This window comes from Poecilia latipinna, unplaced genomic scaffold (genome assembly GCF_001443285.1).
Source record: "Poecilia latipinna isolate Pla-1442-1.1 unplaced genomic scaffold, P_latipinna-1.0 Scaffold832, whole genome shotgun sequence".
Taxonomy (NCBI): Eukaryota; Metazoa; Chordata; class Actinopteri; order Cyprinodontiformes; family Poeciliidae; genus Poecilia; species Poecilia latipinna.
In genome coordinates this window covers 87,601-113,140 of record NW_015113448.1, presented here as the reverse complement: position 1 = coordinate 113,140, position 25,540 = coordinate 87,601, and the positions used below count along the sequence as shown (strand labels likewise).

General features: G+C 40.1%; 1 protein-coding gene across 2 annotated transcripts in view; it reads left to right on the top strand.

Annotated features, from left to right (window-relative positions):
* Nucleotides 1-25,540, top strand: part of LOC106956605 (teneurin-2-like) — a 108,456-nt gene that overhangs the window by 64,569 nt on the left and 18,347 nt on the right. For both annotated transcript variants that reach the window (XM_015047554.1, XM_015047555.1), the window contains exon 2: nucleotides 6,718-7,078. In XM_015047554.1, coding sequence (XP_014903040.1) covers nucleotides 6,853-7,078 — 226 coding nt within the window. In that variant the 5' untranslated portion in view covers nucleotides 6,718-6,852. The remainder of the gene's footprint in view (nucleotides 1-6,717; nucleotides 7,079-25,540) is intronic.

Genomic DNA, 25,540 nt, shown 5'->3' with positions numbered 1-25,540 from the left:
AGGCTTGCAGCCTGCAGTCTTTTTAGCTGGTTGCTGTTTTTGCTGTTGTTACAATTAAATTAAATGAGCTAGGTAAGGGCTTTAAGGGCTGCATTACAGACTCTTGTTTTTGAACCCTCATATTGCACGGGACGATTTTAAACTCTCGTCTAGTTCACAGAGAAGTCATTTAAAACACTTCAAACGAGGAGACAACTTAAAATTGTCCAAATAATAGATTAACTTCATGCATGCTGTTAAGAAAAAAAAGAACAAATTGTTGTGTATCTTACTTGTGCAACAATGTAATACAAAGATACAAGCCAGTAAGTGAATATCTTTACAGAATTGCATTTTCTATGCATCTAATATTATAACTTTTACTACATGATCAATTATGTAAAACAAAAAAAGACTAATGAAAAATGCAGCTTTGAATGACACATATGAGACGTTGTGAAATGTATGTAATGCTTCACAAATATGGCACACCTGACCAGATGATACTATTCATAATCTCATGCTGTGATATGCAAACTCTCTGTCTGTGCTGATGAAGATTTACTTTCTAAGCCGGATGTTTGAAGTTTGCAGATTTTATCCTTTTTCTTATTAATTCTGCTTATGATTTACGACCACATGGGGCCACTACTGTGTATATAAACTATATGGAGTTGAAATCCATCCCAAGGGGATCAGAAAAGAAGAAAACTGAGATCCTGAGGCTATGAACCCCCTTTACGTTGTGCTCCCTTCAGCGGCACATCATAAACAACACACACACTTTGTAGACATTGAAGGACTTGATGTTTCACACATTTCTTTTAAGTCATGTATGCTTAGATCCACTGAAGACTCATTTTTAGATACACCAACAAACATGATTGGTTAAAACACTGTGATATAGATAGAGCCTGTTGTTGTTCTACGCTCCTGCACAGACAGATCACGTTTACTTGTCGCTCTTGCCTCTTAGCATTACCTTTTTAAATTACCGTTTTTAAGTTTTGCTGAAAAGCCTCAGACTGTTTGTACTTCAGGCTCCAGTTAGACTCTAATAGACAAAAGTTGTCAAGACGGCACAGACAGATGAAAATCTGTCCAGAAATGTCCTTCAGTTATTTATTTCTAAGTCATATCACCGTTGCTTTGTCTTCTTTGCTTTGTCTGTGAGAATTCAGGGTAGGTGGTTCTGTACTACCGTATGTTGAGAGTGACTAAATGCTGTTGGAGCATCCTCCAAGTTGGCTGCAGTTGGGAGTCATCTGGACAGGAAGTGTCCCACAGTGTGATGCCCCCTGAGCTCCATCGATGCCCGCGCTCCCACGTCCTCTTCGTGCTCATTTAATTGCAAAAGATAAAAAATGAGAGCAGTGGCTGGGTGTGAGATCTTTTGCAGTTAATTGTATTTGGGTGTAATGCCAATGTACATGTAACCATTACAAATGCAGTGCAATAATATGCGGAGCTAGGCCCGGTTGATTACGATCAGCATCCTCCCCAGAGCTGGGTGCCTCTGCAGTGACTTCAGGCAGATTGGAGGCATGATGCAATAAAACACAAAATACCTGAGGCAATGTTGAGCCATAAATGCACCAATGCACGTATTTGAGAGATGCTCCTCTCCCTGTGTGAAGCCTCCCTTTGACATTATTTTAGTGAGCATGAAATATGCAGTTGAATTTTTCATTTCCCTCGCACCCCTGATTTTTAATGCAATCTAATTTATATTGAATAATCATTAATTAAATGGTGTACATAAATTCAAAGCATGGAGAAAAACATACATCTACTGTATGTGTCTTATAAAACCTTCAAAAATCAGTTTTCCTATGAAATCCTGTTTTATTTCCCAATCCAGCTTGAGTTGAAAGGGGAAAAAAAAACCCATCTTGTCTGAAGCTCTATAATCCTGTTATGTCATTAACTTCCTATGAACCGAATACGAGTTGTAGTTACAGCGAACTGACACTGTGTTTTCATCACGTCGTCTACAGCCTTTATTTGAAGAAAAAGAAAAAGGTCATTATCTTCTCCAAACCTCACCTGTGTAATTCTGAAAATGAATTCCTCGTTCTCTCCGTCACCGTACGATTACATTTCTCATTCTGCCCGTGTTTCACGGTCACTTTATGGTTTCTTTTCTCCTTCGTGCGACTCTTTCCTCAGCCGTCAAGGAAACTACCTGTGAGCTCGGCCGGATGTTTGTGCGCCGTTTCCGTGGCAGATCTGTTTGTCCATCTGCCAGCCGTTGCTGTCCGGATCGTTAGATGAGTACGTGTGTAGCCGACAGGTAGCGCGACAGTAAAGTGTGTTGTGTAATTTGTGCAAATGAGAGCGAGTGATACATGATAAACGCCCAGTGTGATGATCAGGAGAGATATCGCCAGCATTATGGGAAATGGAAAGCTGGCCGTGGGCTCCGGTGGACCTTCAGACGAACAAGAGTTGAGACATGCGGCTAAAATAGTTGAGAAAAGGCTATTAAGTTTTTGGACTATCTCACCCAGGATCAAGACTTGAAAGCATAAAATAAAACCTTGACGAAGGTAAGAAAAAAGTGACATTAGAAAGAATGAAAGAAAAAGTAAAACATACACAACAAAGTGTGTGTTTCATCACAACCCACTGGGTTGCCATCTTAAACAATCTTTTCAAAGGTGGACCTTTAAAGTATTTCTTTCGGTTCTTTTTGTTTCGTTTTTCATGTGTAAGCTTTTCTAAACTTTTCTGTGTGTGTGTGTGTGTGAAACGAACAATAAAGACGAGTGCCGTTGCACTTCTGGTTATTTTGTACTGACCATTTTTGACAGCCGATTATTGTGATCTCTTAAGTTTTCATCTTGTTTTTCAATCACGCTGAGGAGCAAATCTACAATTAAACGGTTTACCTGGATGTTTATGTGTACAGTCTATGTCCTTTACGATAAATCCTAAAATGTACTCCTATGCTTTTTCTTTGCTGCTCGGTTTAGAAAAGTTTATTTTTGAGGGTTTCTTTGCTACTGTTCCATGGAAATGCCAGTTTTTGCTTTGGTTTGTGCTTCCTGCGCACAAGGTTCCAGGTTCCTTGTTATCACGCCAGTCCGGCCTGGTGTCAGTCCTTTACAGTCCTCTATATAAATAGTACTAGGTTTCATTTTTCCCCATGTCAGAGCAGTCAGTTTCACCATTATCCACCTGCCTTTGGAGCCTTACTTGCATTAGGGTCCTCCCTATCAATCCCTCACAGCTACAACAAACAAAGGCTTCCTATAAGAGTCCTCTGCCTTAAAATGGCAGCAGTGCTAGGAACTGGGTTGTTTTGCTGCTGCTTTAGTGGAAAAAAACAATAAATCAATTAATATTTATGGAATAGTCATTGTGAAAACAACATTAAAATGAAATATGTTTGCATTGTAAAGGATATACAATATATAGGCTATTTTACAGTCCCTTTGGGGGAATTAGCTTTGGACTAAAGTGCTGTCACTTTAGCCGCCCACACAGAAGATCAATAAAAAGAAAATAGAAATAGACAATAATCCACCAGCAACCAGACTCATATACAAATCAGTCAGAGTAGCATGCAGCGGGCAGTAGCCATATTATAAATGTTTTAATAAGTATTGTTGATGTTGTGGTTGAAAGAAAAATGAGTGCGCTATCTCGGATGACGTAAGATTGTTTTGTTTTTATTTTTTTTTATTGAATTAATTGCTTCATCAAACCATGTTGCTTGGCTTGGCAGCTTACAATACTCTCAATTTTTTTTTTTTGCTAAGTTTATGTATTGAAATAAATTTGGCAGGTTTCTTTCTCATGCTTAACTGCAGTGTATCTGACAAAACCAGGGTAAACTGTCCCAGCTAGCTAACACACCCAGCGTGCGACAAACACAAGTTGACGTGTTTGTCGTGCTCTCGTTCAGGCCAGGTCAAGCAATTGCTGGTCTTTTGGAAATATCTAAGATCAATTTTGCCTCAGAATAGTGTTGGGATCTGGTCATTTCTCCCAGGCTTCAGAAACCAATTCATCGATTCTCGGCGTAATCAGGACAAACGGGGTTTTTTCCCAGAGGGAACATAGTACAGCTGCAGCTCTTGTAAAATGTGGCTGGCCGTAAATGTTTCAACAGTTTCCCTGTTTTTAACAAGTAACAAGTCATTTGTTATCAGTTTATATATTTAAAAATATGCATAAAAACAAACCTGTGCAGCAGCTTTCCAAGACTTTTGATTCTCAGTGAAGCAGAGGATTCGCCTAAGCAATTATGACTTTTTGGACAGCGGCGTGTCTCCAGTGTGACTAAGCTGTCCATTTGAACAAAATTCTGCTATGACCAATAAATAGCGGTCGTCTCCCCGCTGTCATTGCTCCATCAGATCCGATATCAAATATTAAGGTAAAGGTTTCGCAGGAGACCAACCTCTTCGCTGTCCAAACAGAACATTGTTAAGGTCCTTGTTTACATGCCGCATGTGTAGTTGTAGCCGTAAATAAGTCATCTTTGTTGACCAAGTGGGAGAACTCAGTGGTATTTTTGTTTCTTTGGGTCGACTTTCACAAGCCATCCACCATCTTCTACTCATCATTGAAGTCCATCCTTATTTCCATAAAACCAAAAAAAAAAAAATCTAAATCTAAAGATCTAAAAACACTTAGTGTTCCTGGAGAAGGACATGCTTGCTGAGGGCATGTGTATGCGTGTGTATGCGTGTGTATGCGTGTGTATGCGTGTGTATGCGTGTGTATGCGTGTGTATGCATGTGTATGCGTGTGTATGCATGTGTATGCGTGTGTATGCGTGTGTATGCGTGTGTATGCATGTGTGTGCAGCCGATTCTCATTGTCCTCCTCTATCGAGGATTGCACTGAGGTTGCCACTGTGCCTCTAATATTGATGGGCGTGTAAGGAATTAAAATCCTGTCATAAATCAGTTATAACACTACTGAGAACAATTGTCATTTTGTAGTCCAAACAATCCAATTGCCATCAAGCTGAATAATGCAACCAGTCGATTTCTTGCACTTTTGGGAAACGAGCTCAAGCTGCAAGCTTATTTTACTGTTAAACATGAGCTCGTGTTGTTTCCCCAGAGTTTAAACCAACACTTTAAAACAGCCAAAACGAATTATTCCCCCAACATACAACCGCTGACCATCGCGGCGGCTCTTCTATGTACTCTCGTCCGTTGTTTGGATATTACCAGTCAAAGTGTCTCCGCATTTCCTGAGCCTGTATCCCACTCTATTTCCTCGTCCTCCATACAAGGTACAAACACATTAAGGTTGAACTCCTAATAGCCTGTGTGATGGATGCCCGAGAATAATGAGCTCTTTATGAGACTTAATACCTACTGTTAATCAATGGACATAGCAGGGCACTTTTCAATAGTACCTTCCAAGCATTTTAAAATGAGCCCTCATAGAATAGATTGACTCACATACTAAAACCTCCCTTTTTTTCTTCTTCTTCTTCTTTTTGTCTCCGCTCTTGTTCTTCTCCCATTGGAGTGTGCAATTAGCAACATAACATATTCAAAATCAGCTGATGGCTGTTCTTCAGAAATGCCCTCTCCCGCTCTGATATGTGCTGAGTGCCGTCCAGACCGAGAAGCATTGAGAGATTGAAAACACAATGCTCGGCTCTAATGCAGTGGGTGGACCAGACTTTCCTCAGCCTCAAGTAATAGAACCGTGAATGACCTATTTATTGCCGTGAATATCAAATCCCGGCAGCCGCTGGAAGTGTTCCTGTCAATTTCAGCTGGTTCTCGCGCTGTTGTTCTTTGAACTTCGGCTCCCGAGCGTATTGCACTGCTCAAGGCTGTTCGACGAAGTATCATGGTTTATTAGCATCATGTTCATTTATAGCCTGCATTCATAAATGATATGGTTTTAGAAATTAAATGGTTGCTGGCGTTGCTAGAGCGAACAGATCAAACAATAAGTGCTGAGGTAATTGCAAAAAAAAAAACACAAAAAAACAGGCATGTCTTTGCAAGTCGGGATGTAGGCCGCGGAGAGTTCAGGTGACACCATTTTCTGTGCAGATCTTTAAATACACGTCACTGTGTGTGTGTGTGTGTGTGTGTGTGTGTGTGTGTGTTTGTTTTTGTTGTGTGCTGTTTGTGTGAGTGCGTGCATTTGGGTGTGTTTGATTATCCCTTACAGGCTCTAAGGGAGCCAGATCCATTCTCACTCTGATAATGAGGGAGAGACTTCCAATGCCCTTAAGTCATTTCTCCTCCCCTTCCATCCTGCGTTTTGCATCCGGCAGCGTTTCTCTTTCTTTGGCCTTTACCTTCTTCCGATGCAGATTATCTGTCTGCGTCGTCGTCACACCGCCCGGTCTTTTTCAGCCGCTTTCGTGGAAATTTGTGCATGGCTTCCTTCAGTTCGGGCTGACTGGACTGTGTTTGAGTCGCTCACTGTTTTTATGGAATAGATTTGTGTGCCAGATGACTATTTTTCATCAGCACGGTCGATGGCTGAGTATCTCTGTGGACCACAGGGCTGGCAGCTCTGTTTCTCCCCACAATAGCCTTACTTATCCTGCGTCAATACTCCAATGTGTTGTATATTTGCCCGGTTGCTCAAATGTCCATTCGTAGTGCTCCCTCTTACCTAACTCTCCCTGTGGGGTCCGCTGGGAGTGGAAGGCAAGAGTGAGTCACGGCGGAACCTCTGTTAATTTTACTCTAACTTTTCGCTCCTCTGCTCTTTCCGCTTCCCCCTCCTACCTTTGTTTTTCAGGTGACCGAAATATCAGCGGACTCTGTGGGGGGGGCACTTTAGGAGGCCTCTCTACCCCCTCCCCCGACGCTGACGCTTCCCTCCCTCGCTGCAGCGTTTACCCCAGAGGATCGCCGTACTTAACCCAGCATCAGCATGGATCTAAAAGACCGGAGTAATCGCTCCCTCACCAGGAGCCGCTGCTCCAAAGACTCCCAGTACAACACCTCCTCGCTCGATGCAGACGAGCGCCGCGTGCCCACCCAGAAGTCGTACAGCTCCAGCGAGACGCTGAAGGCCTTCGATCATGAGCAGAGGCTTCACTATGGCGGCTGCGTGACAGATTTGGTACACCACGAGTCTGATGAGTACTCCAGGCAAGGTGGGTCTGCGGAGCAAATAATCCATCTGAAATGCATAATTGCGCAGTCAGATAAGAAGCTTAATCCTAACTGTGCTGGACTGAAGGTATTACATGGTGACAGAGCTTGTTTTTTTGCTATTTAAAAGCCAGTTCGATATGCATTGCCAGAAACTTAATTGGGACGCTCTGTTTATTCTACTGAAATGTCTATAAGTTTCCCATCGCCAGCAACTTTCTTAGTGTTGCCCGTAAACTTTTTGAATTCAGGATACAATATGGTGCCAGTATGTAACATACATTATGTCTACACATGGAAAACATATAGAAAATATTAAAATATGATAATTTCATTGAAAAGCAACAGATTACCCAGTGCACTCAGATTTGAAGTTGCTGTCATGCTGCTTCTTATCTTTCCATGTAAATCGGTGTAAGTAAAATAATATTCTACCTGTGTCTAAATGTAAAAAATGAAGCATGAAGTCAATTTTAAGTCAGATGCTTTCAATCCTTTTAATGGGGTGTATATCGGGATGAAGGGCTGAAAATCTTTGCAGTGTCACTGCAAAGACTAAGGTATCAACCAATGCTATTTTTTTTCTTCTTCTTTTCATACTTTATGAATGTATGACGTACAAGCATGAAGAATGAGCGCTTTATGAGCATAATCAAGAGGTCAAATAGTTATTATGTTTGCCACATCAAGTATTTGGCATACCTGGTTGAAGGAAGCTCCTGCATATCTAGAGAAATATATGGGCAGGACCTTTGGGCAGCACTTCCTTACATGTCGTCCCAGTGGTACCTGTGGATTCGTGTGATGTCCATGGCATCTCTGAGTTGCAGTATTTGCACCAGAGAGTCTTTCTGCATCTCCAAAAGATCTCTGGTAGCCAGGCTGGCAATCAGTTTACATGCGCCACATTGGCAGATTTGTATAAATGCTGGAGCATAATTTACACAGAGCAATGCAGTTGCTATGGAAACAAAGTAGATGTGCATCAGCGTGACATGGGTATAAATGGTGGAAAATGCATGCTAAGCTAACCTAGCTAACCTATTAATGACCCATTTGAAGCAACACTAAAATCTTCCTCTAACGGCAGTTTATTTTAAAAAAATATGTTATAGTGTACCAAGTCATTACAAAAATATCCAAAAGCATAAAGGAGAGGTTTTCAAGCAAAACATATTCGCATAAGCACAAAGAAGTCTGGTAAAATAAAATGCAAACTAATGGATTGTAGCAGCTTCCATTAAAAAAAATAATTTCTTATACCGTCAATGCTTGTCGGTATAAATTGTTTATTCCACCGTGTGTCGATAAACAAGTTTTAGTAATTTTGTTCTGTCAAATCTTAAGAACATCTTGACTCACACGATAAGATGGTTGAACCCCTATTTTCTCTGAAGTCAGCACGTCTTAGTCAGCTGCAAAAACAATCAGATTTCCTACTGTATTTTAGCGTGAGGCCTAAAGCAGATATTTAGCACTAGCAAAGCTGTCATAATGAACTTTTGTATCCCCCGGTGAGCAAGTTAGCCGATAGGCCGATAGGTCATCTCTGAAGGGTTGGGTCAGCTCCCTTAGCCATGTCTTTAGACTGTCCCTGTGTGTGTCTGCATGTACATGCGTTCCTGTGTGTACTTTGCAAAAGGAGGAGGGGAGGGGACGGGACATGAAACAGAACGTATCGATCCTTGGCTGGTGAAAAGAGTCAGACTCAATGGGATTGATCTCTGCTAAGCTCTGTTTTCTCTGTATGGAAACAGACAGGAGAGGAAGCCAGCTCACAGCAACACAACAATGTGGAGCATAGTAGAAAACCACTGAAACACAGCTCACAAATAATCATAATAATAAAAATATTCGTTTAAAAAATGTCAATGTTCCTTGCGGAATACTGTTGCTGCAGCCTGAAAGGACAAAAACCTACCAGCGATGTCTCACTTTGTGTGGCTGTGAGAGAAATTAGCTGAAATGGATCAATCTCGTGGCGATTCGGGGAACAAAATACTCGACAGCACAGCGCAAAGGGAGAAATGTGCTGCAAAGAAAGGGATACGACACGAGGACATACTTCTATAGAGGCAAAGGTAAGAGCAGAAAATTGAGGATTGATTGGCAGAGTCCATGATAGACTGAAAGTCAGTGGACACACTCCAGTGCTGCACCGAGCTGACCTCACACCGGGCGATAGCTGGTCGATACCTCAGTACTCTCAGCCTATCGGCTCCATCGAAAGCCCAGAGCCACAGATGCATCGTGGGAAGTGTGGCCACAGGAGACCAACAGTGTTGCAGCACCATATGGACTGTGACACTATGGGAGGAGGAGTAGTGCTGGAAGGACAGAGAAAGAGAAGGAGTTGGAGTGTGAAAGAGTGATAGGAGAGAAGCAGCAGACAAGAGTTTTCTTGTTATTCCGAGATATTTTTTGCAACCAGAACACGAGAAAGTGAGGGAGTTGGGCAGACACTGTCTTCTTGTTCCTACTGCTGCCGCTTGAAGCTTCTAGGTAAAGTGGTAAAAAGGAAAATAATATTCATAGCTTTTTGGTAGAAACAACCCCCAACTGTTCATATTGAGGATAATTTTTCTTTTTGTTAATTTAAAAGCTGGGAGATATCTCTAAGGTGACTTTTAGTGGCTAAACTAGTGGGCAGTATTACTTTTTCCATGGCTGACGGGGGCTGAACTAACAAATGACATTAAGTTTCTAATTCAATTATAATTTCCTTGCGGTTGGGTGTTTCTGAACTTTTTGGGAAGTTTACCCAAAGCTTTTCTCAGCACATTTTTTTTTTCACGCTCACAGTAGCTCACTCCAGTTCGCAGTATTTCTTTGACTCTTGTTACATCTGCTGTAAAATAGAGCATCCAAGTATTTTTTTTTTACCTTTATTTCACCAGGAAAATCCCATTTGAGATTAAAAACCTCTTTCGCAAGAAAAAGAGTGATAACACAAATAGTTTCTAAGCTATACAGTCTCAAATAGCATAGATGCAAGACTCCTGAATGTTTCTTGCATCTGGAGTTTGTTCTTGGAAAGTCCTTTTTGAGTGTTTTGGGACAATATTTATGCTTATTTCGCCATTCGGTCTTTCTTTGCGTTTCTGCTGTAGTAATTTTTGAAAGCTACTCTAATATAAAATGCCCCTTTTGAATGAGAAAAACAAACATGACGCCTAATCTTCATTTCTCTTCAAAGAGTAGCGGTTTATAATTAGTCTACAGCAACGCCTTCAAATCGTCTCCTGCAAATGAGATTAATTGACAGATTGAACATAAATCACTTAACAGCTGTATCCAGCAGTGGAGAAACAGCTCATTAATTAAAAATACCAAAAAGTTATGTTATTTTTTTTTTCCTCTTACAAGCAACATCATGATGCATTTTTCGTGAATGCAGCTTACGTTTACGTTTTTAAGTAGAGTGACCTGCAAAAAAAATAAAATAAAAAAAAATAAAATAACAGAATGAATGAGATTTTAAACCTCTAAAAAACGTGCAAATTAGAAATCTGGGTTATCAAAAGGATGTTTGTCGTGTAAAACCTAAAGGTTTGCTGATGTTTCTAAGTACAGCTAATATACAAAATGAAACTGGTAAAAAAAACAACAACAAAAAAAGATACAACGTAACAGATGATCTAAACCCACTGAGTCCTGTTTAGGTGAGAACCTGGACAGACCAGCAGTCTGTCACATGGATGACATGTAACGCCTGCTGCCTACGCAAGCGAAATGAATTTGAACATTAATCCGTGCTACAGGAAAATGTGGCTGAAACGTGGGTAAAACGTTCGCACAAAGACATTTATGTTTCAGTGAAGTTAAAAAGTGGGGCTCAAAAACACTTTAAAAAAAATTGAACATAATTCACAGCTAGGAAAAAAAAAAGCAATAAGACTGATTTCTAAAGTTGTCCAGTGTTTATATTGTAAAGCCAATAATCTTAGCTTTATGTTTTTGTTTGATTTCTGTTGACTTTAAAGATATTTTCCCCTCTGTTCTGCCACTTTTCTATTATAATAATAATAACAAACTTCATATAAGATACTCTGCCAAATGCGGCATCCGAGAAGTTAATCCGATGTTGTATATATTACTCTGCTCTAGATACGAGAAACTCAAAATCCACAAAACAAGCATTAATTTTCATAAAAACATATATATATAGATAGATAGATAGATAGATAGATAGATAGATAGATAGATAGATAGATAGATAGATAGATAGATAGATAGATAGATACCTCCTCCACCTCCTCCTCCTCTTTTTTTAATATATGTACGTACATTTCCTAGGTAACACATTTTTATATTAGTTTTAGTTTCAAATCCTTCACACTTGTGACAGAAATGCTCGTGACTTGTGTTATGTAGACGAGGTGTGTTTTGTCAAGGTTGGCGGTCTTGTTGAAAAATGAACGTAGCGATATTGAGGGATTGTTTCTCTTTGCCTGTACAGCGGTGACAAATGTAGATCAACACAACTCTACAAGCTCGACCTGCTAAACGGTCATATTTGACCAACTCCTGCATTACAGCAGCAGCAGCAGCAGCTGTGTCAAGGTGAAAACCGGTTTAAACATTTATGCGGGTGCCGAACTGCCTGCATGACATTACCGCGTGCGCTAAAAGCCCAATCCAGTACAAGCTCCCAACATTAAGCTTCAGGTCTAAATGTGCACATTTCGAAACGAGCCCCTTTTTCACCCCCGTCGTCGTTTACGTGTTTGAAAACGTAGACGTCATCTTAGAGATCCCAGTAAAACAAAGTTCAGCGGTGTATCCCGACAAACCAGCCAACCCTCTTCCTCTTCCTCCACCTCCTCCTCCTCCTTTTATAGTATCTCAACTCCACTGTTTCCCCATTACGCTCTTATTACCTACTCTGCTTGGATAAGCACAGCCAAATAACACATTCTCCCCTCAAACATAACACGCAGCCGCCTGGAAAGCTCATTAGAGGCACTCACAATTTAACACCACAAAACAAAAAATATTTGAGCCATCAGTGATGCCAATAAGGCATGGGGGCTCGTTCTCAGAACACCCAAGCACATTTTTATTTGACTTTGCTTTAAAATGGAGACGGGTCTTCTACACTTGGCATGTTTTCAGTCAGAGTTATCAGTTATTTCTAAGGCGATCTGGTAAAAAAGAAAAAAGAAAGAAAATGCATTAAAAAACAGATTTGAAAAGCAGTCCCTCTACTGCCTCTATCTGTTGTCTTTCAACTTTTTAAACATCTGATTCTATAGCCACATATTTTGGTCCCCAGCTCGCTGCATGATTCCCATTTAGCTCGTTTTTGGGGTGTGCCGTGCCTTCTGAGTCCATCCCCGCGCAGCAGGCTGTGTGACAGCCGCCGCAGTCCCTGGAAGCTTTGGCCTTTCCTTTCAGAAGGAACCAAATGAGCTCCTCTTCATTCTCCTCTGCTGTTTTGCCCCCCCCCAGGGGTCGAAACCACACAGAGAACTCCACCAGATAGTTGCCCGTCTCCCTGCCTGGACAACTCTCAGCATCATCTGCCGCCCTTCACTCCCTTTCGCGCTCTTCGTTTTTCTCACTTTCTTTTATGCCCTTTTCTGCTCTTCTGTCAGACATTTCACGTCTCTGCTTTCTCCGTCAACAGTTTCCCCATCTATTTTTCTCAATCTTGCTCTTCTTGTATTGTTGCTTTGGTGTTCATATCACATATTTCTTGTTCTGAGGATTCTCTGTGGACCTGGCGACAAGTGCAAGGCGGTGAGAGATTCGGGGCCTCGCAAATATATTCGCACCCCTTGAAGTTTTTCTCTTGTTACAACAGAAAACTTTCAAATATTTTGAATACTATCAATATGAGACATAAACACAAATTACTAATTTTTTTTTTTTAACTAATAAGAATCTGCGATGTGCATTTGTGTCCAGCCCATTTTACTGGGATTCCCCTAAATAAAATCTGCATGTACGTGAATGTTGTCTAAGCAATTACATAAATCGAGTCACAGTCGCACCTTTATTTTGTTTTGCATTGACTCTAGTCCAAGTGATAATGATGATGGTGTTGCTTCACCTGGTCCAAACACTCATTATCTACCAGAGTAAATTTTTTTGCTTACACTGATCTAAAGGGCAATTGACTGCCAGAGGCATGGAGGAAGCTTAATTAACAGAAAGGGGGAAAAAAAATCTATTTCTTGGATCTTTTCCATTAATGACAAATATGTGCAAATGTATGTAATGTTACTAACAACCGTATCTTTTCACAATGTGTCTTCCTAAGGAAGATTTAACCACATAAAACTGGCAAAAAGGTAGAAAAAAAATTGAAACTCACCAATCAAAAACCACTTTAATGGATAGTTGTACATTTTTGTAATAAGGTTGTATTCAAATGGTTATGGGGACTTAATGTCTTCTGCAGCGGGTAACGTCGCTTAGTAATAAATTCACACTAGTTAGCTGAAGCTTATGGCTGACCTGAGAGACATGGCAGAGTCTGACTGTCTAAATACAATGCCAGTCGCAATAATACCAGTTTGTTCAAATGTTATTTTAAAGTCCATCATTAGACTTGTAGTTGGTTGCATTGAAGTCAGTGACTAATTGTATTAGATATGAAGGTGGGATGTGATTCGACGCACTGATCTTCCTTTGTAAGACGTTAACTTTCAATCATGTAAAGGTTTTCTGGTCCTTGACTGAAGTAGGACAAGAAAGGCAGTAAAAAAAAAATCAATAAAACAACAATAAACAACTATCATATTTTGACTTTCTACTCTGATTTTATTTTTTTTTTTAGAAATATGTTAGTCTGTCTAAATGATCTGTTCTCATTGGGGGTTTTTCCAAGACAGTCGCTATTGTCATTAGAGTACCGTCTCCTTTTTCATTGTCCTGTGCAAATAATTATTTAATGTTTCCATTGACAAGTTGTTTCTAATTGAAAGCTTGTTAAAGCTTCCTAGGTTTGGGCTTACATGAACCGCTTTGACAGTGTCACTGTAATTTTAGGACAGAATACCTTAATTTTGGTGTTGGACTTTCTTAAACTAGCTGCTATATTCAGGCTCTGGGACGAGCTGATTTATATTTATACTAAGTGAAAACATAAAGAGTTATGTACTGGTTGGGAAAAGAGGCAGCACATGGTCCAGTGCTGGGAATCGAACCGGGGACAACTGCGTTGAATACTGCAGCCTCTGTGTATGGTGTGCCTGATGGTATCACTGAGAAAAATAGAAGAAAAGCCTGACTAGGACGCTTATGTTTGACATGACAAGAACGTGCCATTTCAGCTCCTTCCTCCACAATCGTGAAACCAGGACATTTTGGGAACTCATTAAAAAATGCCTTTAAAAAATCCCAGCGGTTCACACAAATACTTTGAATCCATCTGTTAATTAATATCTATCTTTTTCTTCCAGACCTCCAATAGATCCAACAAAAGTTTAAAACAGTCTTTTTTTTTTTTACTTTTTTTTTACTTTGCTTTAATGCTGGCACTTTTTACTTACACTGTCTGGCATTAGGGATTGCAGGCAGCGAACTGTTTCAGGTGTTATTTCTGTCGTCTCGTCCTTCCCTCAAACACATCCTGAGGTGTGCAATTTTACAGAGTCTTTGGTACTTTTTGTTTCAAGACACCTTAATCATTTTTCCATTTGCTGTGTGTTATGTCTGCCTTTTCCTTAAGCTCTGTTTTTTTTTGGGGCGGGGGGGCTTGTACAGCTGCTGAAATATAATTCATGTTTGCCATTTCAAACTGTCGGTGTTTGTGAACGCATCATCCTGATGAGTGTTTTTTAAGCAGCGCTGCAATCTGGAGTCGCACACACTGTTTAAAGCTAGATCTGATAACACCATCCAGCAATATTAAAAGAAGCTGAGAATAGTGATGCAAGTCTTAATGGTTCTCAACCTGATGAGTGATATTAAAAACAAACACCAGGGAAAGAAGTGACAATAACATATTTTTTCAGGTGCTAAATTGATTTTTTTTTTATTAATGTTCAAAAATGTTGGATTGTGTCATGCAAATTAAAATGAAAACTGATGTTTTAAGCATGGCACCCACAATATTTATTTTTTTTTCTCAAAAAAAAACAAAACTGAATCAACTGTTACTAAGCAAAAAAATCAACATATCACATAGGACTGTGCAGCTAAACAAATGCATCCATCAATTTTGTCTCCAAACGATCACACAATTTGAAATTATTTTTCTCTAGGTGTTACTTCCACTCTGCAAGTATTTTCTTTTCTTATCTTCTTGTTTACTTTTTGTTTGTGTCGCAGCTGATTTAGGTTTCCATCACTTTTGACGGCTGAAGACATGTGCCTGCTGTAGTCTTGTTTTGAAAAGTCTGCACCAGTAAAAGTGGCAGAAAGAAGCCAGGACAAACACATAGTATCCTGGATGTGACTGTCACTTTAAGGGAAGGTTCGACAAGAAAGTGGCGAAGGAAATGTTATGTTCAAGCAAATTCAGCTTTCCAAACTCCTCATGCATAATCGAGCTACTTAAATTTAACATTCTGTTGGTCAGCAGGAGTCAAAACCCGGCAGGAGGCAGGCAAGATTATCCCAAAGTGGATATTTAGACTGAACGAACCCACGAATTATTTACAGTACGCACGGGGAGAGCGTGATTACTGGTTGAAGGAACAATTGAAGCTGATGAACCGAAGTTGTGGCAGCTGACGGATGAGGAAAGGTTAGAAATGACAGAACGAATACCCGTAAAAACAAGAAAAAACAAACGGAGCATGAAAGGATTCACTAACATACTCAATAGAGACACTCGGATAACAACAGCAAAACAACTGAGCGGTCAGAATACAAAAAAAAACAAAAAAAAAACAAATGACCAGCAAGCTCAAAGTGCAAGGGATCATGACAGAGCACTAGCTTAGAGCAGGATCCAGCTTAAAAATAAATAATAATAATAATAAAAACCTCTCCCAGTAATGAGGTGAATTGGTGACTTGGCTTGAACCTGGCCCTAGGTGACGGGTTTGAAGGAGCATGTTCGTTTGAAGCGCAACAAAAAGCTGCATAACGGTAATAAGAGGGGACCGGCACAACGGATTGTGAAAAGACAAAAGCCAAAAATGATTGGAAGAACAGACCATGTGATTAGTGTCCTTCTTTGCCCGTATTCATGCACACATGCTCTTTTGTGTCCGTGCATTCCGCGGGGTTACCGTCAACCTGGCCTGCCGATGATCAAAGAAAGAACAAAGCAGCTGCACGCTATTAAATATAAATGGTGCTGAGATTAAATAAAATCCCTCCCAACCGATCCCTCTTTATCTTTGTCCTCTCCCTGGCATTATGTGCCTCTGCCAGCTGCTGACACTCAAAAGGATCCTGTTGCTTGCAGAAGTAGCTCGGCCGAGTTGCCGGAGAACATCCCGGGGACGACGCCTTCCGTTCTGCCGACCTCCAGCACACGCCGTGACGTCCAAGCGTCCCGTTTTTATGGCGAAATCTGGTTCCGTATGGTTTATACAGAAGATATTTTAGAAAGCATCGTCTGCTTTGCACGGTCTGTTTTTGGATTCCAATCAAGTCATGGCAATCTTGTTTAAATAATCACCCCCAGCCCTTTCCCTGCAATAACACTTCTTAAGAAGTGGTGGTTGTGATTTAACTCTACGTTATTTACGCCGGCCAAAAACACCTCGGCCAAATATGTCGAACTGTGTTTTTACTACTGTGAGTAAAAAGAACAAGCAAATGTTAGTGTTTTTGACCGCAGGTGCCTGCAAGTGGAGGAGACTGCTGGTTAAAAAAAAATAAGACCTATGAGAGCCATTGACCGAGGGGATCCATTTTAAAGGTGGCAGCTATTTAGCGCTCTCCACTCTGCAAACAAATATTAGGCAAAAAAAAAAAAAAAAAAAAAAAAAAAAATTAATTGTCAGACTCCAGGGAGACGCATGCTGACATCTGCAATTTTCTCCGAATAAAAATCATTTTTCAGAGCACTTTCTGTGGGTTTTGTGAGAGTTGAGTTAATCTATGTTTACTATGTAATGACCCTTTTTGACTCTGCCTTGGCAGCTTTTGATAAATGAGGCAGATTTTAAATGTCACAGTTATCAAGTGTTTCTCTCTCCCTCTCTCTCTCTCTCTCTCTCTCACCTCCTCTCAGTGGAGTCCCTCGCATTCTGGGCTGTAATTAAACAGGTTCCCAAGCTGCAGCATTTTAATACGTGTGTGTCAGTGCAAATAGCAGTGATCGCAGATGTTCGTCACTTTACCTTTGGAAGTCTAAGTCTGTTCGTTCATTCACTCATGTCATGACCAAAAACAGCCTTCAGAGCTAGGATTGAAGTTTTGATTATTATTATTTTCTTTTATTATCATTATTAGGTGGCCACAGTCCTGACAACCTACATGAGTGTATGTCGCAATTCTGGAGATGATAATCCAGTCTCAGATCCTGGAAGAACACTTCTGTCTTCATCCAGGCTCTGCAACTCTGCATGAGGTCTTAAAAAAAAAATAAAAAACAGCCGAATGTAAACATATCAAGGTCGTTTTAACTTCAGTGGATTTTAGATTTCAGTGCTTCCTTTTGCGTATGTTGTGAACTTCCTGGATCCCCTGTAAGCTACCTGAAAGGTTAGCAGGTGGGTGTGAAGAGGTCACGATGAAGATTAGCGCCTGTTAGGGGGCTTGAGCTGAATAAGGAGAGGAAACACAACCTTGAATGACAGTGAACAACATTACGGTGCGCTCACACCAAAATTGTTTTGAGCAGCGGTCCCCAAACTACGGCCCGCCACGTCATTTGGTCCGGCCCCCTGAACAATGCCGGATCTGGCCCGCCTCCTCATACCAGAGAGCATTCAGTGTTTTTTTTTCATATATTGTATTTTCTGGTTTATATGTGGATTTTTCTTCAACCACCAGGGGGGTTCTTGAGCAGATGCGAAACTAATTCTCCCTCAATGGAATATATACTAGTCAGTCCCAGTCACCGTTTCACTCACGGTTTTTTCCATTTGCATTCTGGGTAAAAATCTATCTAAAGGCGCGAATGTGTCGTCGCGCCCCCATTCCCCCCTCCCCCGTCGACAAGAATTTTCTAAGGTTTCTTTCTCCAAAAACTAAGACCGGCCCCCGACCAGAGAAAGGAACAGCTATGTGGCCCTCGCAGGAAAAAGTTTGGGGACCCCTGGTTTTGAGCGTCAGGCGCGTCCGGGATACATTCAAAGTCTTTGTGGAGGCGCGTCGAGGGCCGATGCGGCACATTTTCCAGCGCGGCGCGCTTTGAACCGTTGGCGGCGTTTTGACGCTTCGATCGAGCTCAACGCATCCGACACTCCCGCATAGACTTCAAATGTAAACCAGACGTTCCTGACGCTCAAAACGAGTTTGGTGTGAACGCACCAAAAAGTGCACACGCGTCAAACTTGAAGCGTCAGACGCATTTGGTGTGAACGCACCATCGCTCCCCCTGGACAAGGTTGAGAGCAGAGAGCATTAAATTGGTGGGGGGATAGCAGATAGCTTATGTAATGGTTGAGGTGATGTACCAGTCTGTTATGGTAAAGAGGAAGCCAAAAGAAAAAAGGGACAAACCTTTCTTTCTCTTACCAGTTAGTCTACATTTCATCCCTGAACAATAACCATGAACTGTGGTCAGTGACTGAAAGAATAAGCGACCCCATTTGACCTACCTAGCTCAGAGCTTCACTCTCCAAGGAAAGAGTCACTGCTCATCCATGTAGAAATGAGTAAGTAGAGCTGGATTGGCCTTCTAATAAGCATGTCCTCTCCACACCTTCTGAGACAAGGGTTTCAGACATGTCTGACAGAGAGAAGACCTTGGGGCAGAGTCAAGGCTCAGTGGGGAGATTACATCTTACGACTGTGCTGAGAAAAAAAAACAAAAAAAACTTCGCAATAATCCCTTATCCAACCCCCCAACCCACTGATAAGCTGAGGGAGGTTGCTAGGGAGAGGGAGATATGGGAATGTCATGTACTTTAAAACGTTTGCATTTGTGACCCGGTCTGAGATACCGGATAAAAGGATCCACTTTTTGTTTCTTTTTTTTTTCCCCCCCATTGGTCTGTTTTCACCAGAACATTATAAAGTTGAGTGTAATTAACCCATTTAACATGTAAAGGCGGGTAAATTGGCTGCAGTGTTTCTTTTTAGGAGCTATACACAAAACAGTCTGTTGATGTAGATGGGAAAACTCAATCGTTAATAACTGAGATGGCCCCCAGCCGGTACATCTACGCCATGCTTTTCAGGGATGAAAGGGGCTTCACTGCCTGGAGCTTCGTTTCTCCGGTGACAACTCCTTCAGAGTGCATGGTGTTATGTCATGTCCTGTCATGTCCTGTCTTGTTCAAGCCACACCAATGGCCTCTGGGCAGGAGTGGAAATTGTATAGGATTGCAAGACATTTGTCACACCTGCTTTAGCATCCTCAGTAGGAGGTGCAAGAGCTGCCCGTGGCAGCGCAAGGAACCGCAAGTGCGGATAGTCGTACGCGAGGTGTAGGAAGTGTTTGGCCACAGCTCTCCTGTTTTGGACGTAATTTTGCGAGGTCGTTACTGGCCTGCTAATGAGCGCGTTGATGTCGAGCCACATGCTATGGGATGTGTACTGTGTTTCTGTGAATACCACAAGACGAGTGAGAGCTACTCAATCCAGACATAAAAGAAGTAAAGGCCGAACTAGAACCAAAACTTCTAGGTTGTTCACTGTTGCTCTAACTGTGCCTCTCTGTTGGCTCCTTTTCACTCCGCAGTTTGCAATTGACTGTATCATAACGTTGTGTTGCCTGACCTTAATTATAATCTCCAGGCCTCTGTGTGAAACGTAATGCCTTGCCTTCACACTGAATTCCCTTTTTCAAACACAATAAATGCAAAGTTAAACTTTTGCTGTTAGATTCAGTCAAAACATAAATTATAAGTAAAATAAAGAGACTCATATGATTAACACAAGCTAAGGGAGGCTACTATGAACTTTTTGGACGCCAAATTTGTTCCCTGTTCTCATATCATGTACACCACGCCTGTGATACTGATTTTAAAAACACTGGTGTAATTGCCACCAAATGATCTGATGATGTACCCATCATTAAATGACCTCATGCTGGAAATTGAAACTGACAAATTTATCTGCTTTCTGATTAACTTAGCAAATGATGTTCTGTTCACTTGTGTACTTTTAGGGAAAACAAAAATCCATTAGATCAACAAACTATTATGCAACAACTACATCTCTGCCAGCTTTGCTCTTCAGTGAGACATGCTCTACGTGGTTTGCAGGTTTGAATCCCGCGTAAGAACCGCCTTCTGATTCTCCATACTGAGGTTGCTCTGGCAGCTGTCCACTGCAGTGAAGGTGTGCACCGTTCATAAACACTCTGCTCAACTTCAAGACAGGAACTTTCTCTTTAACCTTGGCCTTTATGTAACATCTACTGAACTCAAGATATTAGGATGCTACTCTTTTTTTTTATTTTTTTTTTTTTACTTTTTTATCTTGAAGCTTTCATAAAATCCAGCGTATTGTCTTATACTTCTACTTTTCACAGCCCTCTTCAGTTGGGATCCTGTCTATGTTTGTTCACCTTTCTGAATATCTCCTCGAAAAAGAAAAAGAAAGGCGCTCACCACTAAGACGGCGTTCGTTCATCTTTCCTTTGCTGTCTTATGAGGCCTCTCTTTTTGTCATCAGCTTGAATCACTCTATTTCACTCCTCCTTTGTTTTGTTTTTTTGGGTTTTTTTGCCCTTATCACCAAAAGGGAAAGTACATCTTTATCATTATCTCACGGTGTAGCACAGCGGCAAACTGAGCTGTAGAACATTTGTCATTGCTTTCATGTACAATAAAGTCAAAATCTAGATCTTTTTGAGATGTGTGAATTCGGCAGCTGGCAGCAATTGTTCCTGAACAGCAGCTTCATCGTGTGTGATTTGTTTACACCGTGTCTAATTGCATCCGTCGTAAATAATGTTGATGAAAAGAAAATTATCTATGCTGTATTCTGGTTTGATTCAGAACTCTTATCACAGTATTACTATAATAAAATATAATATATTATAATATGTAGCTTGTATCTTTCTAATGAGGGAAATGTTTTTATGTTTGAAGCTTTGAAAGAAAGAAATACTGTCAGAATCGGATATAATTTCATATCTGACAAGATATACATTTTATCCCAGCTACAGTAGACATTGTGGTGCATTGTGGGATGGTCACTTGCACAGTTAGGAGTTATATATATCGTCTGCTCCGATCATTATTCAGTTTATACCAAATTGTGGTAACAACAAGCTATTATAGCCAACTGAGCTAACCCTAGTGTCACAGCACTGCTGCCAGTCTTCTTCTATGTCCTCTACAGAATCATGTTGTTATAATTTGGCCTCAATACTCACCTATTTCACGTCTAGTTGTTCCATTCATAATGTGAAACCTACTTTTGCAATAATCTAGTCTATAACATTTTGAGTGTTTCAGTAAACTTTGTTTTAAAAGTCCTTATTGTCTCTTGTTCAGGAACATTAAGAATTTAAAACTTACTCTTAATCCAACCTGTTTATACTGTTGGATGGCTTTTTTCCTGTTTTTTTTTTATTTTATTTCAATAGTCCATATTGATCTCCTTTATCAGCCTTTTATGCCTATCAGAACTGCATAAGACTGACTATCTTACTTTAAAGAGCAGTGGAGGTTTCTGTGGGCGATATGGGCAACTGCACAGGGCATCATCTTGTGGGGGTGGCGGAGTACAACGAGATCCTTTCTAAGTATCTGCTATATGCATAAATAATTTACATAAAATTGCATTGCATTCTTCAAACAAACAAAAAAAGGAGTTCATATTTGAACAATTTTTGAACCAAGACATCTTAAACAAGCAACAAGATTTTAATTGTAATCTTTTTTTTTCGCAGTAGATAAAATAATGTACCTTTTGCCATTTTTACCAAATCGGCCGTGAGGTTTGGTTTTAAAGTAAGAGCTAAGAACTACACTGTCCTTGTCATATTGAAATCTGACGCTGCTTTTAAACATATAAGTTGATGAGTCTAGATGTGACCAACTGAATCGACCCCAACATCACAACACTTGCTCCCAGAGGCGCACATGATGCCCACTAAGCAGGAAAGTGTAACTTTTCTCAACCTTATGCTCTCATCTCAGTGAGAACAGGGTAATCAAACCCAGTGTGCTGTTTCTGCAGCACTCCAGTCTTACATCGTTACAGGCTCTGGCAAATCAAAGCCTTGTTTTTCAATTAACCCAATTTTTTTTTTTTTATCTGTTGTAATATCTTGAGTTCTCTTTGCTTTGTACAAATGGGGAAAGCTCTTATTTTACCTACTAAGCTTTGCTACGATTTATTTTTCTCCGATTGGACTCTCTTGTTTCAGATTTTTAATTTTCTTGATATCTTCTTCTGCAAAAATTAGCATTCACACCTTTATTCAAGATTTCCTTAATGTGTTGAGCTGTTCTGACCTCTGTTTTAGTAGTTTTAACAGACTCCATAGATTTTTTTCTTTTTTTCCTGTTTTGTTTGCCCGATGCAGATCAATAATTTGACCTTTCTGAAACAGAGGAGCATGTTTTCCCCAACCAAAGAACGTGTATTCTAACAAGGAATAAAAAGCTACCCATTGCTTTACTTTGAGTTAAACAACATCTTGGCAACTGAAATATAATAATCACTGCTGTTCTTTTCCAATGGGAGGCTCTTGTCTATTTGTTTAGTTAAATATAGGTTGTGACCTTTTCTCTGGGCAGGCAGTGTAAACATGCATTCTTTTGGATGTTGTGTGAGAAAATGAAATTTATGTAACGTTGCCTGATTATATCACGGCAGGACTTTGCAATAGTCAAAATTTACATAAAGGTATTGAGTTTGTTCCTAAGAAGAAAGGATGTAACATAAGGTTACATCAATTTTGCATGCCTTTATGTCTTTGATAGGTCAGTAAAAACAGAATTTATAGCATTTAACGTGAATAATATCTACAAAACAGTTTGCCTTCCTAGGCTACCAGTTGCTGTTGTTTTCCCCCATAAGCATAGTGACATTTCTTTTTGTTTTTTCTTTTAAAGTGCATTAAGTGCAAATGGGAAGTTAATCATTCGTTCATTACAAGTACACATTTCAACATATTCTACTGGGATTTTAGGTGATAGACCAACGAGGAAGTGCCTAATTGTAAAGAGGAAGAATTAAAAAAAGGTTTTCAAAATATTTTCCAAACACAAATCTGAAAAACATGCCTTGAACATGTATTCAGTCACATTTACTGCTGCACTCGCAACTAAAATTCATTGCAAAACCACCTATTTAGACCAGGGAACAGATCAGACTGAATGCTGTGCAGCAGCAATATTCCAAGTTATAGTTGAGCCCAAAACTACTCAGAGACGAGGCAAATGTAGGAATAAAATTTTTTTTAGTCAATTAAGTTTAATGTAGAATGTAAAAACGCATTACTGTACAATATAAAAGGGGCACCATTTAGGAAAACAAATCTCAGACAATGCAGTTTTTGCTGAAGATTATTCCTATCCATTTGAATAATTAAAGGAAAAGCTTTTACTTCAAATATTAGCCAACTCATTGCATGTGTCTACTCCAAAGAGTCTCACAAAGTGCTACAGTTTGTGTCAACATGTTAGTGAGATTAAAAGGTTACTCCAAATTTAAATTTGTAATAACACATGAGTATTAATTGATACCTTTTTCTTTGTCTTATCACAAAAGATCCACGAGTTTAGACGGTTTGAGGGGCGTGAATACTTTAAACACAAACCAAAAGAAGTTAAGTTTCAAAACTTCAGCTGCTCCCCAAATTACCGTCATTGTTTCCCTGCTTCCCGGTTGCTTCCTTTCTCTCTTGTGAGTGAAAACACTTCTTCGTTTACTCTCCCTATTATGGAAAGGAATATATATGTCTATTTCATGACTTTCATGGCACATAAAAGACAACACAAATGAAAAGTTCCTCTATATTGGGAATACGAAAGTGCAGTGCAGATTAATTTTGAATTGGAAGCAAATGAAAATGGAAAATATTAAGGGAAAAAAATGCAGCATTTTGACAGCTATTAGGAATGAATTTCAGCATTGCCTTTTGCCGGGACAAAGAAAATAAGGCTTTTACTGTTATTAGTGGTAATTTTGGTTATTTCAGGGTTTTGCTGGAAAACCCACTGTGCACAGTAGCATTTGCTTCCTGATTGTGATGCATGCTCCACCAAGGTGCAAATCAGTTCACTAGTTTCGGCACTTAAGTTCAAATCAGAACTTGTTCTGAGCAAGCACTCCCATGAATGCTCAAAATGACATGTCCGAGGGTGGCCTTGGCTATAAGCTATTGGATCTGGAAAAAGCAACATAATTGCAGGCAATGAAATCCACAAGTTCTGCTCGCTTTACATCCTCTACAGAATTACTCAGTGGGGTGAGAGAAAGTCAACCAGCATAATGCAGAGTCCTGCTGCCTATACTTTTCCTGTCAAACTGCTAACAAGCACAAATGATTTTTTAATGATAGGCCCCTCTATCCCTCAAAGCTGTCTACTCGCGAGCGGTTGTACTCGTACACACATGCCACAATGTTGCGCACGTTCACTCCCACACATGTACATAATGAATTTTTATCCAGGGAAGGACATTTGGTTTAATGGCTATCAGCCACGGCTATACCCACACATGCTGCTGCATAGGTGTACGGTTCCAACAGGATGCTTCTTCTTTTTTTTCCCCCCGTAGTGTCGCTTATTTCTCTGAGATAAGCATGCGATGCATGAATACTCCAAATGATGATGCGTCTCAGGTGCAGAAGACGGAAACATTAGTTCTGGGGAGATAAGCAAAAAAAAGTGTCTGCATGCATGTCCTCCAGAGGTAAATAAACATAAATACAAGACTCATAACTACTAGTGTGTCTCCTCTACGTACAGAAACATTAAAGATTGAGATCTCTGCATATTAAATATTTCTTCAAAGTTCTCTGGAACATGACCTATTTTTCTGATTGGCTATCAGATTACAAACACTCTTACAATGGCTTACAATGTAGCATTGCTATTGCTTATTCCTTTTCATTATGCTGAAAGAAAGTAGAATGTTTATGTTACATAATGCAAAGAAGAGTCATATTTTTTCAACGGAAACTATGCTGTGTTATTGCAAAGGTTTTTTTCTGAGCTGTTTTTTCTGAGCATTCCATTTGTGTTGCTGTGCAACAATGACAAATGAAACTATATTCTGTTTTTATTGTTCTACATATTTTATTCCAAAGTTTCAAAGCTTACTTCCACCGGTCGTAAGCGGGTGTTTAGAAAAACCAAAGTCGTGGGAAAGTATTAGCCCTCTTACGGATTTCTTCTGTTTTTATCATTTTGTCGTGTGTGTGAATGCTGCTGACCCACTTATTAAAATTTTACGTAATTCAAAGAACACAAGTTTAA